The sequence below is a fragment of the Haliotis rubra genome, unplaced genomic scaffold, assembly GCF_003918875.1.
Source record: "Haliotis rubra isolate DU_JTF1 unplaced genomic scaffold, ASM391887v1 Scf603, whole genome shotgun sequence".
NCBI classification, from domain to species: Eukaryota; Metazoa; Mollusca; class Gastropoda; order Lepetellida; family Haliotidae; genus Haliotis; species Haliotis rubra.
In genome coordinates this window covers 534615-550615 of record NW_025767306.1, presented here as the reverse complement: position 1 = coordinate 550615, position 16001 = coordinate 534615, and the positions used below count along the sequence as shown (strand labels likewise).

General features: G+C 39.9%; 1 protein-coding gene across 10 annotated transcripts in view; it reads left to right on the top strand.

Moving 5' to 3' along the window:
• Positions 1–9524: 9524 nt before the first annotated feature.
• The window catches only part of LOC124255617 (protein MTSS 2-like), a 114262-nt gene continuing 107785 nt past the window's right edge, over positions 9525–16001 (top strand). For all 10 annotated transcript variants that reach the window (XM_046689509.1, XM_046689508.1, XM_046689507.1 and 7 more), the window contains exon 1: positions 9525–9938. In XM_046689509.1, the coding sequence (XP_046545465.1) occupies positions 9861–9938 (78 nt within the window). In that variant the 5' untranslated portion in view covers positions 9525–9860. The remainder of the gene's footprint in view (positions 9939–16001) is intronic.

Below are 16001 nucleotides of genomic sequence, written 5' to 3'. Positions count from 1 at the left end.
AACAATCAATTCTCACGTATAGTTATTTGATAATCTTTGCCAAGCCGTAGACATTTCACCCGTCGCTACTGCTTACGTCACGCCAAGGCTTGCAACCCTCTTTGAGAGCTTTCAATACGCTAAGCTGTGAAAATATCCCCCGGCCGGTTAAGTCAAGACACTGCCACAAAGAGAACTGTATCGTGTGTTTAATTTCACTGAGGCGTTGTTCGGTTGTGTGTAGAATATTCATTAAATACTTACTGGGCAGGTCGATAAAGAGGTAATATAGCTTAGTACTGTATTCACAAGTAATATACATGTACGTTTAGCAGTTAATCGTCATATGAGGCGGCAGACACTGGGCTGTACTTACGTAGGTATAGATGCTGCAATGCGTTGTATAACAGCCTGTATAAACGCCCGTTATTGAAAGTAACTCCGGACTATTGGAGGACTAAGCCCCATATACAAATGAATTCTATTCCTGTACGTGTGAATGTGTTTAAGGGGGTGTGAGATGTCTGGGTTTACTACATGTTGTCTACACATACAAGACACACGGGAGCTATCTGTCTGTCTGTGTAAATCTGTCTTGCTGTCTGGCCGTCGTCTGTTTGTCAATTGTGTGTATGTTGTGTAACGCCGCACTCAACAACATTCCAGCGATATGGCATCGGTCTGATAATTATCGAGTTTGGACCAGACAATCCAGTGATCAACAGCATGAGCATCATTCTACGCAAATGGGATACCATGACATGTGTCAACCAAATAAGCGAGCATGACCACCCGATCCCATTAGTCGCCTCCTACGAAAAGCATGGGCGACCCATTCTAACCCGAACCCTCACGGTTCCATACATTATCATTAAAACTACAGTTATTATCAGTGACGTCACATGTATGTTACCAATGAAACCAGCCAATTCAATTCAATTCTGTATTGTATATAGCGCCAACAGCCATATACAAAGGACTCATAAAGACCCGGGTTAGCCTCTTACCACAAGCATGGGTTGCTAGGTTCCCAACCACAAAGCGTTCGTAACATTACGACCTGCCGTAACAGTATAGTTTACCATAGGCTTGCGAATGTTGTAAAGCTACGTACATTTGGGACCCAAAAGACCAATTCTAACCCTGATCTTTACGTTTGTTTATGCGTGGCAATAATCATATCTGTGTCTGTCTATCTGTGTACCTGTCTGTTTCTGATTGGTCATCTGTCTATTTATCTAAGGGCGTTGAACATAAATGTATAAGGACATTGTATCTATTTGTTTGATTGCATGTCTGCCTGTCTGTCTTACGGTGTCTGTATCAACGTACTTGGTGGCTCTGCACGTACTCGTATACGACTATCTCTCCAGTACTACACAGCATGTACTGCTGGGCTTGGTCCATATCTGTTCATTATGTCTTGGCCCATATATGTTCATTACATCTTGGCTCATATCTGTTCATTACATCTTGGCTCATATCTGTTCATTACATCTTGGCTCATATCTGTTCATTAGGGGCGGTGGGGTAGCCCAGTGGTTAAAGCGTTCGCTCGTTACACCGAAGACCCGGATTCGATTTCCCATGGGTACGATATGTGAAGCCATTATCTGGTGTTCCCCTGTCGTGATATTGCTTGAACATTGCTGAAAGCGGCGTAAAACCCAACTCACTCACAATCTGATAGCCTGCACTCATCTGTCTACTTTCTTCACTAGTCTGTCCATTTGTACTAACCAACTATCCACCAGCTATCAATAACCCAGTCTTTGTTGTCATAGTAACAAGGGTACGATGGAGCAATACGCTCACGCACTTCAATTTTCTTGTGTCATTGTGCCTTTTTTCTGCGGCGTAAAACCGTACTCACTCTCCCAGTGCATAACCCTCTGTCTGCCGTTTTAGGAAGTTCAATAAAACGAAAGCACAGGGATTTAATCCGGTGCTGAGCTAGTGTTGTTTGTTTTGGGGATGGATGGCAAAGTTCATCCGTTTGGGATTTCAATGTATGACAATAGATTCAATCAGTCATACTCATGTAATGTTTTAGAACTTGACACATCCATAGTTACACACTCAAACTGTTATTGGATTGTTTGTCAACGTTAATATCCCAGATTTATCGAGTCACGGTGACATGTGACGAACCACGTGACCACGACTGACCACCTGGTCACCTCGACAAACATGGGCGTTTCTGGCCCAAAATCCCGTTATTAAAGCGAGGATCCATTTACATAATTCTCTACGCCATTTTTACTCTTACCACGTAACCAAGCCTGACAGTTAGAAATTGGAAGAAAATGAGTGAGGGAGTTAAGTTCCAGCAATATCACGGCGGGGGACACCAGAAATGGTCTATAAAACATTGTGCCCATGTAGGGAATCAAACCCGGGTCTTCGGCGTGACGAGCGAACGCTTTAACCATTAAGCTACCCCACCGTCCCCGGAAGAACATAAATTTCCTCATTGTGTATAACGACGTTTCTGGGTATCGATGTTTCAAACACTAAAGAAATCGATAAAAACCTGACTTCAGATTCGTTACAGTATTCTGAACAAGAAAATAGATATCGTAAATATTTTGGGAGATATGTTTTGTAGTTCAGCACATAATACATAATTTTATAATTCACACTACACTCTCACTCATTCACGATATATAGACTGACAGACAGATAGAAAGAAGTAAAGATTGATAGACAGATAGAAAAGGTACCCTAACGTTTTGGGTTCAGTATATACATATATATATGTCGTTAAAGGTAAGACTTGTTCAAGACTTCGTCTGATACGGCGATACAGATGTTCTATTCAGCATAACACACGCCTCCGTGTTTCCCAACACTGGAATGCTTGCCATATTTTGCAGTAATTCCCCATTGTACTGCCAAACCCATATATCCGAAAATAAACACGTGCATCACACACGACCTCTAATGAGCAATGCAACAAAATGCGTAATTTGTTCTATTCCGAACACGTCAAAGGCAGAATATTCAATGCCGGGCAGTTATCCGCCACCGCAAATACCCCCACATGCCTCCCCATACAAGGGCAATACACGTTTGCTTTCTTTAGTTCAGAACAAACTCACTTTTAGGCAATTGAAATTGCTACTATTCAAACAAAGCTTATCGCTCAGACCAGTTTGAATTCAAACCGTGTCACTTTGACACTGGCACAAGCAATAGCCAAAGGCAGTTGTTATTATTGTGTGCGTGTTTAGGAAATGCAGACTTGGGCGGAACGGTTTTATCCGGAGATTGTTAAGGAGGTATTCTCTTAGATTATTAATTTGACACTTCACATATGTTAATTATGATATAATTTGATTCAACCTTTCTAATCAGAATAATTGTGGTTGCTGCATGAAGATAAATGCTATATCATTATCGCATGATATTATTCGACTTAACGTTAACAATAATACTGTATATATTAAACCAGAGACCATATAATAGATTATATTATATCTATTATATGGTCTCTGATTAAACAGCAACCAATGCAATGCAATATATTGCGAATTTGTGGTTACTATCCACAGGAAACGTTTTGTGAAAGCAAAATGCTCCAAATTATAAAATTTGAATTTAGAAAAGTCAATGTTGTTTATATTTATGTATGCAGATATGTCAGGTAAACTCCAAATTCACATTATAACAAGAATATTATGGGAATAATATCAAAACGTCTAGGCATTATAAAATAAGGAAAATTAACCTAAAATGAAAAGGACAAAGACAATACCCTGGCTAAGCCCATTCAACAAAGCGACATCATGCCCCACGGAATGACGTTCATTTCTAGTCAAACACACACTCGTGCACTCTTCGAAAGGAACTTGTTTTTCCTGAGAAAGAAGTATTTACCTCAAGCAAAGTCGAATTCCCCTAATCATTTGTTTGAGTTCATTCTGTTCGACCAACCAGGTCGACCGGCCCTGCGTTTGTTTTGAATTTAAACTTTGCTTGCAACCTCGGCGGGACTCGTAGGACCAGCATCTTTTTACAGGTTCAGATACAAAGCATCACCGCCGGGAGTACAACATGTCTGCCTGTAAACGGCGTCTGTAGAAAGTGGAGTCTGGACCACACGATCATGTGATTGACATCATGAGTATTGATTGATTCACCGAACTGGGATACAAAAACTTACAACATAGCAAGTCTCTGAGACCCCTGTTAGTCACCCCTTTCGACAAGGATAGGCTTTTTATACGGGTCTCCGTTGCTTCTCTATAGGGATCTATATTCCTCCCTAGACTCCACGGGCGTTTGGTTATGTATACATGTACTTTGATGCAAACGAAAGATTATTACAGTCACCTGGCCTTTCGCTGTAACGTGTGTATAGTGTAGTACATTTGACAAAATTTGAATTTTAAAAAGTCAGTGTTGTTTATATTTATATATGCAAATATGTCAGGTAAACTCCAGCGTCCCGATCCACAAAAGTAATGTTACGACCTGTCGTAACCCTATAGTTTAACATAGGCTAACGAATGTCGTAGCGCTACTAACGATTTGTGGATCGGGACACATTACAATAACTCTTTAAAGAAACAGCGAGGAGATATGGATGAAGTGCCTCTAATACTGACATGACATATACCATCATAATAGTCATCAAACCCAACTCACTCACTCATTAGAAGCATAAAGAGATTCACTCCATTGCAAACGTTCTGAGGCATCTTGTGATAATTATCTATAATTTATTATACCGGCAAAGAATAAAGAGATCAATGTATGGTTCTTTCTTATCAGCAGATCTAATTTACGGATGTCGCGCCATATAAATCTCTGGACTTCATCCGCTCGCCAGACGGAATGGTCCCAGGGTTCTAAGGGTCAACAGGTCAACCGGAAGTCCATCCTGGCACCTGCGTGCTAAACTGACCGAACTAATAATTATTTAGATTCGACATTTCCGCTTTTCTTACATAACTAGTCATGTGGTACTGATATTTTATTCCACATTGATATAAAAATGAGTTTCTTTCTTCTTTCTGCAATACCAGTTTTAATGAATATAAACGGCTGGATGCTTTCTTGAACTTTGGTTCAGAAACTTGACCAGTTGCCTTGTATCTGTAAGGATAATACTGCTGAAGAGGTCGTTGTCGGCACAGGTACTACAGATACGTACCCCAGGTACGTTTATGTATACAGATATTTACCCTAAACAAAGTCAAAATACAGAAACGTACCCGGTACCCTTAAAGGTGGACGAGTCCATATTCCGCAATCCAAAACCGAAACCGTATGTACTTGTTCCCGTTCAACTGATTCCGAATGGTATTCATGTGCATCGCGAAATATCCGTTACTGTGTATTCACATTACTTACATAACGCAATCAAATTATCTAATACAACAGTATGACAGTTCCGGTCAAGAATACGACACGATGGGAATGGAATCGTCCTAGGGTACGTGTCTGTATTCTTATTATGGCCAAGGTACATATCTGTAGTACCCGTGCCGACAACGACCCCTTCAGCGATAATACCTAGGTGGACTGACACTAAATGAACACGCCGAACGAAACAATGTTCATTTAAGACAACGGTGAAACTGTGATGCTAAAAGACCCAAGTAATTTGTTGTAAAAGCTACACCTGTATTGCCAATGAAGACGCACAGGTATTATCACGTGTTGTTTGTTTATTGTTTAACGCCACAATCAACAATATTCCGGCGGTCTGTAACTACTCGAGTCTGGACCAGACAATCCAGTGATCAACAGCATGAGCATCGATCTACACAAATGGGATACGAAGACATATGTCAACCAAGTCAGTGAACCTGACCACCCGATCCCGTTAGTCGCCTCCTACGACAAGCATGGGTTACTGAAAACCAATTCTAATTATATTCTTAAGGGTTAAGAGTTCTGAGGGCTTTGGTTTATACGTGGTGTATAATTAAGCAAGAGACTTTGTTTCAAATATGCCTCTGCTCTGTGAATGGGCACCCGGTGGGATGAGACGGTAGTGTGACTGATATAGCTGTATATGATAGTCCTTCACAGCATCTTCACGGGTGCATACATTACCAATGAAACTACAGTTATTATGTGTGACATCACACAAACATTACCAATGACACCAGCCAATTCAATTCAATCCCTTTTTTTTTATGAAGGCATCAGGCCCATTACAAGGGACCTGTGAAGATCCGGGTTAGAATCTGCCTTGAGCAATCCATATATGTCGTAAGAGGCAGCTAACGGGATTGGGTGGTCAGGTTCACTGACTTGATTGAACCATCGTATCCCAATTGCGTATCATGATGCACAAGCTGTTGATCACTGGATTATCTAGCCCTGACTCGATTATTTACTAATCGTCCTCATATAGTTGGAACATTGCTGAGTTTGGTGTTAAACAACAAAGTTACCTTTGAGGCTGACTAACATGCATTCGAGATAAACAAGGTGTATAAACCCTCGAATAGCAATCCAATGATGATCTTGCAAAATGATTATAGAGCCATGGATAACTACTGACATTGACTGACTGACTCACTGAGTTTGGTTTAACGCCGCTTTTAGCAATATTCCAGCAACATCACGGCGGGGGACACCAGAAATGGGCTTCACACATTGTACCCATGTGGGGAATCGAACCCGGGTCTTCGGCGTGACGAGACAACGCTTTAACCATTAGGCTACCCCACCGCCCCTACTGACATTGACACACTAATATCAACGTATAAACGTTTTAGTTCAGATTTTGAAGAAAGTCGGGCATTATTCGCCGCCCACATGTATGTCAACATACCTACCCAACTAAATTAACATCACTCCCCTAGGAGTGTATATTCTGCATAACTTCTCCGTGCAGAAAGTGTACCGCCGTTTTATATATATATATATATCACTTGTACTGCGGGATGGGTTCGTCGACATATTCATATCACGCATTGTACTGATAAGTAAGAATATACAATGTATACGTTATACCTACACAGAAACCTGTTGAACAAGGTGTGGGGGCTTTACTGTGACGTAAACTTTCACGATGTGGAATATGCATGCTTTTATTGTCGGGCGCCAAGCAATAGCACCGGGCTGTGAAACTCGAGTCACGAATGTTCAGAATTACCTCCCGTTGTTTTATACCCTAGCTATTGATGTAGAAGGGCAGGTTGGGTGTGACCGCGCTTTATGAGGGTGTGTTGGTTAAAGACTCGCATTCGTAAAGCTGAAACTCGTTAGTGGAATAATTTTATAGCAGATTTAGAGCTATAACTTCTCCACTGGCTCAGCTATGTACAAAGGTCGATAAGATTGTTTACTCCGAGCTGTGGTTGAATGCTCGATTTGAAGGTCGTGTTACAAACGTTTTGTATTCGGTTCATTCAAATGATCCATATATTAGTAGCTTTGGAAACACATTGCAGTCTACCATGTGTCTTGGAACATGTTAGAGGAACATTACGCTATACGATTTATTTTTGCATTTTGTCACGACCATGTCATTACGTAGGGGCGGTGGGGTAGCCTAGTGGTTAAAGCGTTCGCTCGTCACGCTGAAGTCCCGGGTTCTATTCCCCGGGATACAATGTGTAATTTCTGCATGGTGTCCCCTGCCGTGCTGTTGCTGGAATATTGCTAATAGCGGCGTAAAACCATACTCACTCACTATTACGTATAATATATACCAATTTAGGCTAAAGGGAGAAACAGTTTACTCTTCATTTTGGGGGCCACGAATTGTATGTATCGGGTGGTGAGGCTTGCTGACTTGGTTGACACGTGTCATCGTATCCCAGTTGCTTAGATTGATGCTCATGCTGTTGATCACTGGATTGTCTGGTCCAGACTCGATTCTTTGCAGACCGCCTTCACACACACTTATATTTCCAGCACCACTTTCACATACAGCGAACTACGTTTACAACGAACACGCTTGTGACGAATTGGTGGATATAACGAACTGGTTTTCCCCCCAATCACTTGCTGTATAAATAAATCGAATCGCTTATAATGAACTACGGCCATTAGGTACTATAATCTTGTTGTAATCTTTGAGTTCGTTATAACCGTAGTTGACTACTCCAAACTAATCTATGGCGGTGGGGAAGCCTAGTGGTTAAGGCGTTCACTCAAGCGGAAGACCCTGGTTCGATTCTCAACATGAGTACAATGTGTGAAGCCCATTTCTGGTGTCCTCTGCCGTGATATTGCTGGAATATTTCTAAAAGCGGCGTAAAACTAAACTCACTCACTCAGTCCAATCTAATCTAGTTCATCACAGTCGACAATGTTCCAGCGAGATGGATTGGGTTGTGTGTGTACGTGTGTTGTACGTGTGCGTATGCGTGCGTGTGTTACGACAAGTCTGAACCAGACAATCCGGTGACTGACATAATGAGCATTGATCTACGCAATTAGGATACGTAGACTTACATCAACCAAGTCAACGAGTGAGAACAGCCAACCCCGTTAGTTGACTCACGCAAGCATGGGTTGCTGAAGACCAATTTTAACCTGGATTTCCACGAGGTTCCAAAGTGGTGCCGGGTGAATATGAAAATAGTCTACAACGGGCGTATAATGGTATTTAAACTACACGGCTCGGGGATCAAGTCACTGGACGTTTGTAAGGGAGCTGTTAATGAGACCTCCTATCTATCAAATTTGGTGCGGCACAATGTGTTATTTCCAAACACACACTGGTTCATTGTGTACTAGATTTGACAGCAGTTATATATGGGGCACGTGCCAAAATGGAGGATATGTTTGTGACTGGTGCCAGTGATTAGTATTCTGCTCAGTTCAGCGCGTGATAAAGTCAATGTTAAATACACGGACACATTGACTCGGACTATATCTATCCATGACATTGTATTCTTATCACGAATCTGAAATAGGTTTGTCGTTAAACAAGTTGTTTTTCTTTGAAGAAAATATTGGTATAAAGAAAACCCACGAATGCCATAAACAAAACACATAAGTATAAATATTTGTTTGTTTCGACTGAAATCGTTAAGACGAATATTTGACAACGGAGAAGAAATGAGAAATATAAATTTTAATGTCGATTAAACTTTATCATGATGCTAAAGTAATAATTAAGAAAATCTACCACAAAACACTGTATACATATGTCAATAAAATCATATGGACAGAGTCGAAAAGTAAAGTTCATTCTGTGTCACGATATTATTCAGTATTTATTAATGTTATTCATAATCTGCTGATTATCCCTCCATTGTTTATAGATATTATATCATAAACATTTATCAGTTTAATTCGTCGATTGAGAGGAAGTAGATAAAATGGCTTGATGTATATTCGATGATAGCGATCCAGTATCGTCCAATTCACCTATATTATTGGCAAACTTTAAAGAGAATACGATTCACCGGTATCACTGAAATCAATTACTTTATGGTTTTATATATGCTAATGGTAATAAAGCGATATTCTGCACCACAGCATAACCGATACGAATTCGCCAACCCTACACAAACCGAAACCCAATCAGCAAGCGCGCTCAAGTCACGTGACTCCAAAGGAAGCAGCTCTCGCCATGTTCACAAACCCGCATGATGGCGAAAGGAGTGTACTGACGGTAGTTGGGATTTTGCTGAGTTTTGACAGAACGTCATAATGTGCAGTTATGCGATCGACGATGGATATTTCAGGAGAACTTGTGTACATTGTGTCTAGTGCTGGATAATATTTCTAGTGGATTATACGAAGAGGGGCGGCCTATTTGTTAGTCTGATAGAGCACTCGTGCAACCTTCCATTCATTGTCAGGGTAGAAGATATCCTGTACTGAATCTTCAAATTTCAGACGAAAAGTCAGTGGAATAATTATCATCGCCCGGAAATTCTGTCACTACACAGAAGCTCACCATGGATGGAAATATAAGTGTTGAGAAAGACTGCAGTGCCCTTGGCGGTCTTTTCCAAGCGGTTATCAACGATATGAGGGTGAGTTAACTCAGACCTCGACAGCTGGGTCTTCTAACGCTACTGTCTCGCTCTACTGACTTGCGGTGTACTATTCAATAATACGTTATTGCATGTTGATTGCGGCAGGTTATTCGTATTGTTTATTTACTACCACAGTTTCAATCAACGATCTTAATTGCATGTTTTTCCAGTTATAAAAGTGTTAATATTACAAACAAAGCGACCGTACCGGCTTCGAGCATTTCCTGTGATCACTTGCCAATTAACCCTTTGACCTCTGTTTATTGTACTAAAGGGTTAAATGGGAACGAAGCATGTTACAAGCATAGTATATAACCATAGGTGTTAAATACCGGGAGTGATTTCACACCGTCTAGATTGTTCAACGTTCAACGTGTAACACAATGTTGCATTTGTGACCAACAGAATTTGCTTTCGTTGGTACCCATGTGTGTGGTACGGATAATGAATTTATTTCATGCACAAGCTAGACATAGAAGACGCTGTGCAGTAATGACACCCTTCTCATCGAGAATGTGCACTACTATAACATTCCATGATGATTCTAAAACTACGAAATGAGAATTATACGTTTTTTGATCGAAGCCAGCAGAAGATGGCTGTCAAGAAAATGACAGCAACACACTTCCTCAGGGAAAGTCAGTTATTGACTTAAACATTTAACCAAGTCAGCTCCCTCTTATAGACACAGCTGTCTCGAACTATTTCCAAGCTAGACTAATGATATGTAGATGTGTATATAAATATATATATATATAATTTTGATAGAAACAAATAATTGCATTTATTCTGAAAAGTAGTCCCAGAGAGATTGGAGATTCAGAACCTGAGAAAATCTAGACTTGCTTCATGAAGATCCATAGTTGCAGAAAGGGCTGGGTGGAAGAGAAACTAATGTGGTTCAGTAACTGTGAGACAGACTCTCTCGAAGCCAACGATAAGCTTTCAGATTTAATCGGACGTAACACAGATAAAATTAATGTTAGAATTCATATACAAAAATGACACCTTGCACCTTTTGCAAAAAATGAATGAGTTTTTTTGTGCATATTTTAATGTGAAACGTAAAGCATCACAAGAAGTTCTTCGTACACTCTCCATTCATCTGTTAAGCTATGTACTAACTTATATTTGCATTATGGATACAACTTGAACAGCTTAGCTATATTTAGCGCCATTGATCATCTTCATTCACTATTAATGATAATGTGAAAGGATTTTTCTAAATTATTTAGTCAGAGGCCCGGGTTACAAGTGCTTATATAAACAGTTGCTAATTCCTTATCAATGTATTATCACAAACCTGGTACAGTAATAATAGAAATCTTATCCTTTGTAAGTAGAGTTACATAATGTCAGCACAACCTGGAAACAAGATGGGTTACTCATTGTGACATCATGGTCTATGTCTGACACATGTTCAGTACTCGTATCTTGAACATCCACAGCACTATCATGGCTGAAGATGATTTGATGTCATTTTGTTTTGAAAAGAGCTTTAGATAGCTTAAACATGATTTATCAAATTCATTACAGGATCAAGATGCCTGAATTGTATTAAAAGCAAACATTTACCCTAATAGCTGATTTGGTGTGTGATTTTATTTATAACCACGGTTGTATTTCAATTAGATGTGTGTGATTACGTCATCTGATATGAAGAGTCTGGTTTTGATGTCACAGGTTTTCTTTTCCAATAATCTTGATTTGTTGGTGTTTTTGAATGTACCAGATATCATTGACATTATGTCAGATTAAGATATGCAAGCTCAGATGGATGCATTTGGAATATGCTTGTTAATGTTACTATTAATTGTATTGATTTAAAATTAATTTGCTATGGCAATAGACTTGATATGCATCATTATAAATTTAGTATAATGGGTTTTGTTTAGGTCCTTTAGAGCTGTTCTACATGACTAGTTACACTGAGTGATTGGGTTTGAAGAAATAATGGCTATGTGAATTCTTTCATAATTGATTGTCAGTAAGCGTATACCCCAGTACAATACAATTGTTTCTTAAAGGATCAGTGCTTGTTTTGTGAATTCTCATTTAAAATGTTATTGATTGTTATATCAGTTTGATATTGTTGCCATATTGATTCAATGATTCCATTTAACATGCTTAAACAAATCTAATGCTGGGTTATTTAAATTACAGCAATTCAAGAGGGAATTTGGATAAAGCCTTGCATACTAGTGAATGATTGCATTTTGGCTTTTTTAAGAGCTCCCCAATATCCTTGATATCTAGTATTTGTTTCAGAACTCGAGTAAGAAAAGTTTTGATGTAGAGTTCACGTTTCTGTGGATGCTTGACTTCATCATGGTTTTGTCCAGCACAATCCCATTTTGAGTCCAGGGACTTTCCGTTATAGGTCTCTTAAGATCCGGGGTAGAATAGGTCTTCAGCAACCCACGCTTGCTACAAAAGGCGACTATGCTTGTCGTAAGAGGCGACTAACGGGATCGGGTGGTCAGGCTTGCTGACTTGGTTGACACAAGTCATCGGTTCCCAATTGCGCAGATCGATGCTCATGCAGTTGATCACTGTATTGTCTGGTTCAGACTCGATTATTTATAGACCCCCGCCATATAGCTGGAATATTGCTGAGTGCGGCGTAAAACTAAACTCACTCACTCACTCACTTTCCGTTATAAGCATGAAATTTTGTCTGGTAAAATGTGCTTGCTTGACTTAAAACAGTTTAAATGTATGTGCTTATTATAAGTGGTGATTTTAGCCTTACATTGTAGATGATCTATCACTGATACTTTGAGTATTGAGTGTATTTATTTCCAGAATAGGAATGCCAAATATGTGTGAAAATAAACCTGCAATGCATATTCTTTTCATAATTCAAAGAACCAAGCTGTTTTGAGTTTGCCAGGATCAAATATGTAAATCATGTTCATTTTATATTCTCTGTATCTTTGGGGTGGTGGGGTAGCCTAGTGGTTAAAGCGTTGGCTCACCATGCGGAAGACCCGGGTTCGAATCCCCGCATGGGTACAATGTGTGAAGCCCATTTCTGGTGTTCCCCGCCGTGATGTTGCTGGAATATTGCTAAAAGCGGCGTAAAACCAAACTCAGTCAGTCAGTCTTTGTATCTTTAATATGGTATAGGACACAGCACTTAGTGTCCAGCCAAACCCTGGTCAGGGGACTTGCACCACTACCAGTGACAATAATGAGTAATGTCAGGGATATAAGGCAAGGGGAACCAAATTACTAACAAATGGTGGTCATTTGTACCCCGAGGAGCGTCTGACACAACCCCCAGGCAGTCTGTTGTGACTGTGTGTCAGTCATTCACACTGGTATTTATGACATTGGGGTGAGTGCAGGGCTCCAGATAAGGGCCCTATGGGCGTATGTACGGATAAAAAATATGCACGATACGGTAGGAAATAATTTAGAAACAGTAGCAGACACGCAGCACAGCAATGGTGTACGGTCTTAGAATCATTTACAGACGTATTTATCTGAAAAAAGTATTGTTATATTGTTTCTTTACCTGTTTACACAAGAGTAGCAATGTTGTGGTGCATATATAAAAAGAAACACAAGATTATATTCTCCATTAAATTCCATTCAGTACTCCCAATGTACTCTTAAGTTTTTCCAGTACTCCTATATATATAAAATAAGGAGTACGTACTCCTCATGTTGAAAAATTATCTGGAGCCTTGTGAGTGAGTGAATGTGGTATTTCTGTGCAGTCAGCAGTAATCCAGCCATTTTGCAGCTGCCTATAGATAAACAGATAAGACAAGAGGCCTACCTTCAGCACCCTATGCTTGTTGTAAGAGGTCACTAATGGGATTGAGTGGTCAGGCTCCCTGACTTGCTGATGCATTTCGACATATCCCAAATGGGTGGATGTTGATGTATGCTCATGATGTCAATCATTGGTTTGTGTGCTCCAGATTCAGATATTTACAGACTGTTGTATACAGCTGAAATGTTATTGAGTGTGGTGGGGTAGTCTTGTGGTTAATGCTTTTGCTCGCTACCTAGTCTGTCTCACAGCCCCTGAAAGCGTCTGCCCTGAGAGCGGAAGGTCGCGGGTTCGATCCCCAATAACGTCATACCAAAAAGACGTTAAAATATGGTACTTGTTGGTCCCTGCCTGGCGCCCGGCATTAATGGGTACAACAAGGACTGGTCGGCTCGGGGTCAGTATAATGTGTCTGAGTGGGGTATTCATGCTTCACTGCGGCATGGTATCTCAGTGGGCTAGCACTATAAAACCAGCTTAAGTCTGGGCTAGTATAAGCAGCCGCACATACACATGCATGCACGTCGTCATATGAGCAAAATATTCTCAAGCAGGACGTTAAACCCAATTTCACCTCACCTCACCTCACAGTCCCTGAACCACATTATTTCCCCTACTGCCTTGCCCTCTCTACAGTGCTAAAGCCCTAAATAAAGCAAGTCAAGAGTTCCTCAGGTTCAGGAATCTCTAGTCTCCTTTTCAATTTAAATGGGCTTGTTTGTTACTATCAAACTTATATATATTCAGAGAATAAGCATTAGTCTACTCGCTACCCTGAAGACCTGGATTCAATTCCCCACATGGATTCAAAGTGTGAAGCCCATTTCTGGTGTCCCATGCCATCTTATTGCTGGAATATTGTGAGAAGTGGCATAGAACTAAACTCACTCACTCAGTATGTGTGGCATTTATGAATAAAATTACAATAATCCATATCACGGCCAAAGAAATGTATTTCTTTAAGACAAATGCAGGGGGAATGGTGGAAAACGTATGTGAGTCGTGACTGATCCTCATAGTATGTAGCTAGTCAGACTGGTGTGGCTTGTAACATCATCACAGCCTCGGGAACTGGAAAAGTGTTTAAGTTCTCAACTGTTACTGGCCATTAGGACCTTCTTTACAAGATATTTAATTGTCTTTAGCGCAATTTAGTAATTTTACTTTTAAAACACAATCTGCCAGGTCACTCAGACACTAGACTTGCACAAATCTCTAAGGTAATAATTATTAGTTTAAATGATAATTTTAAAAAATATAAATATTCCTCTAACACACTGGAGTCCTTACTGTGCCCTTATCTAGACTTGCCTTTTTAAAGGATGGAATTACTATACATCAATGGGCTCAGCATTCAGTACAGCCTTAGTGCAAGGCTAATCAGACACCTGATTACCTGATCAATTTGAATGTTTTTCAGACAGTTGTTTTGACAAGTAAAAGCTACTGGGGACCAGTCTTATTGACTATCTTGGGAACCTATCTTAGCTGCTATCACTATCAGGGTATTTCTTTGACTGGGGGGTTTCAGCTAAAACCCTGTACTTATGATAAAAATACACCGAGAATTCTGAAACCATTGATTTTCTCCAGCACAAGCTATATTAACAATATGTTTCCAGACCATATGCAGAAAGTGAGATTTATGACTGTGGAATTTTATTAAATGCAGAAGTAATCCTTTCACATTATTAACTCATGGTAAACTGATGGCCCTTTCAGAAACACCTTGAGACTTTAATCCTATAATGGGGGTCTTGACAGAGTCGGACATTGTACACAAAACAGGATATTAGCTTGGAGACAGAAAGTTTTATAGTGTACAACTTATCAGATGTTAAAATTCAAGAAATGCTTTTACTTATAGAAGAAAACAAAAATTCCACAGAAGATAATGGCTGTGTTCAAGATTTTAATACATCCTGGTTTAATGTGGGTGACAATTTAAATCAATTTCTGGAAAATGTTCTTTCGAAAGTTTTTAAAACATGAAAATGTCTTTCTTTTGTCACAAGGAATGTCAGTTCAGACACTTCAAGGACATTAATGTGTAACACTGTCCTATCTTACAAAGCAATAAACTAACTTCCTTCAACCATTCACAGAGCTCCAGATAAGATTTAGCTCATGTGGGTACTGTACCCACTGTATTTTTTGGAGTGGGTATTATGAATGTTGAGTGGGTATTTCAATTTCCGTTACCTACTGCTCTCAAATATGTGCGTATTTCAGTCATTTTACTCACCTTAGTATATGTCATTGAGTAAGTTTATTAA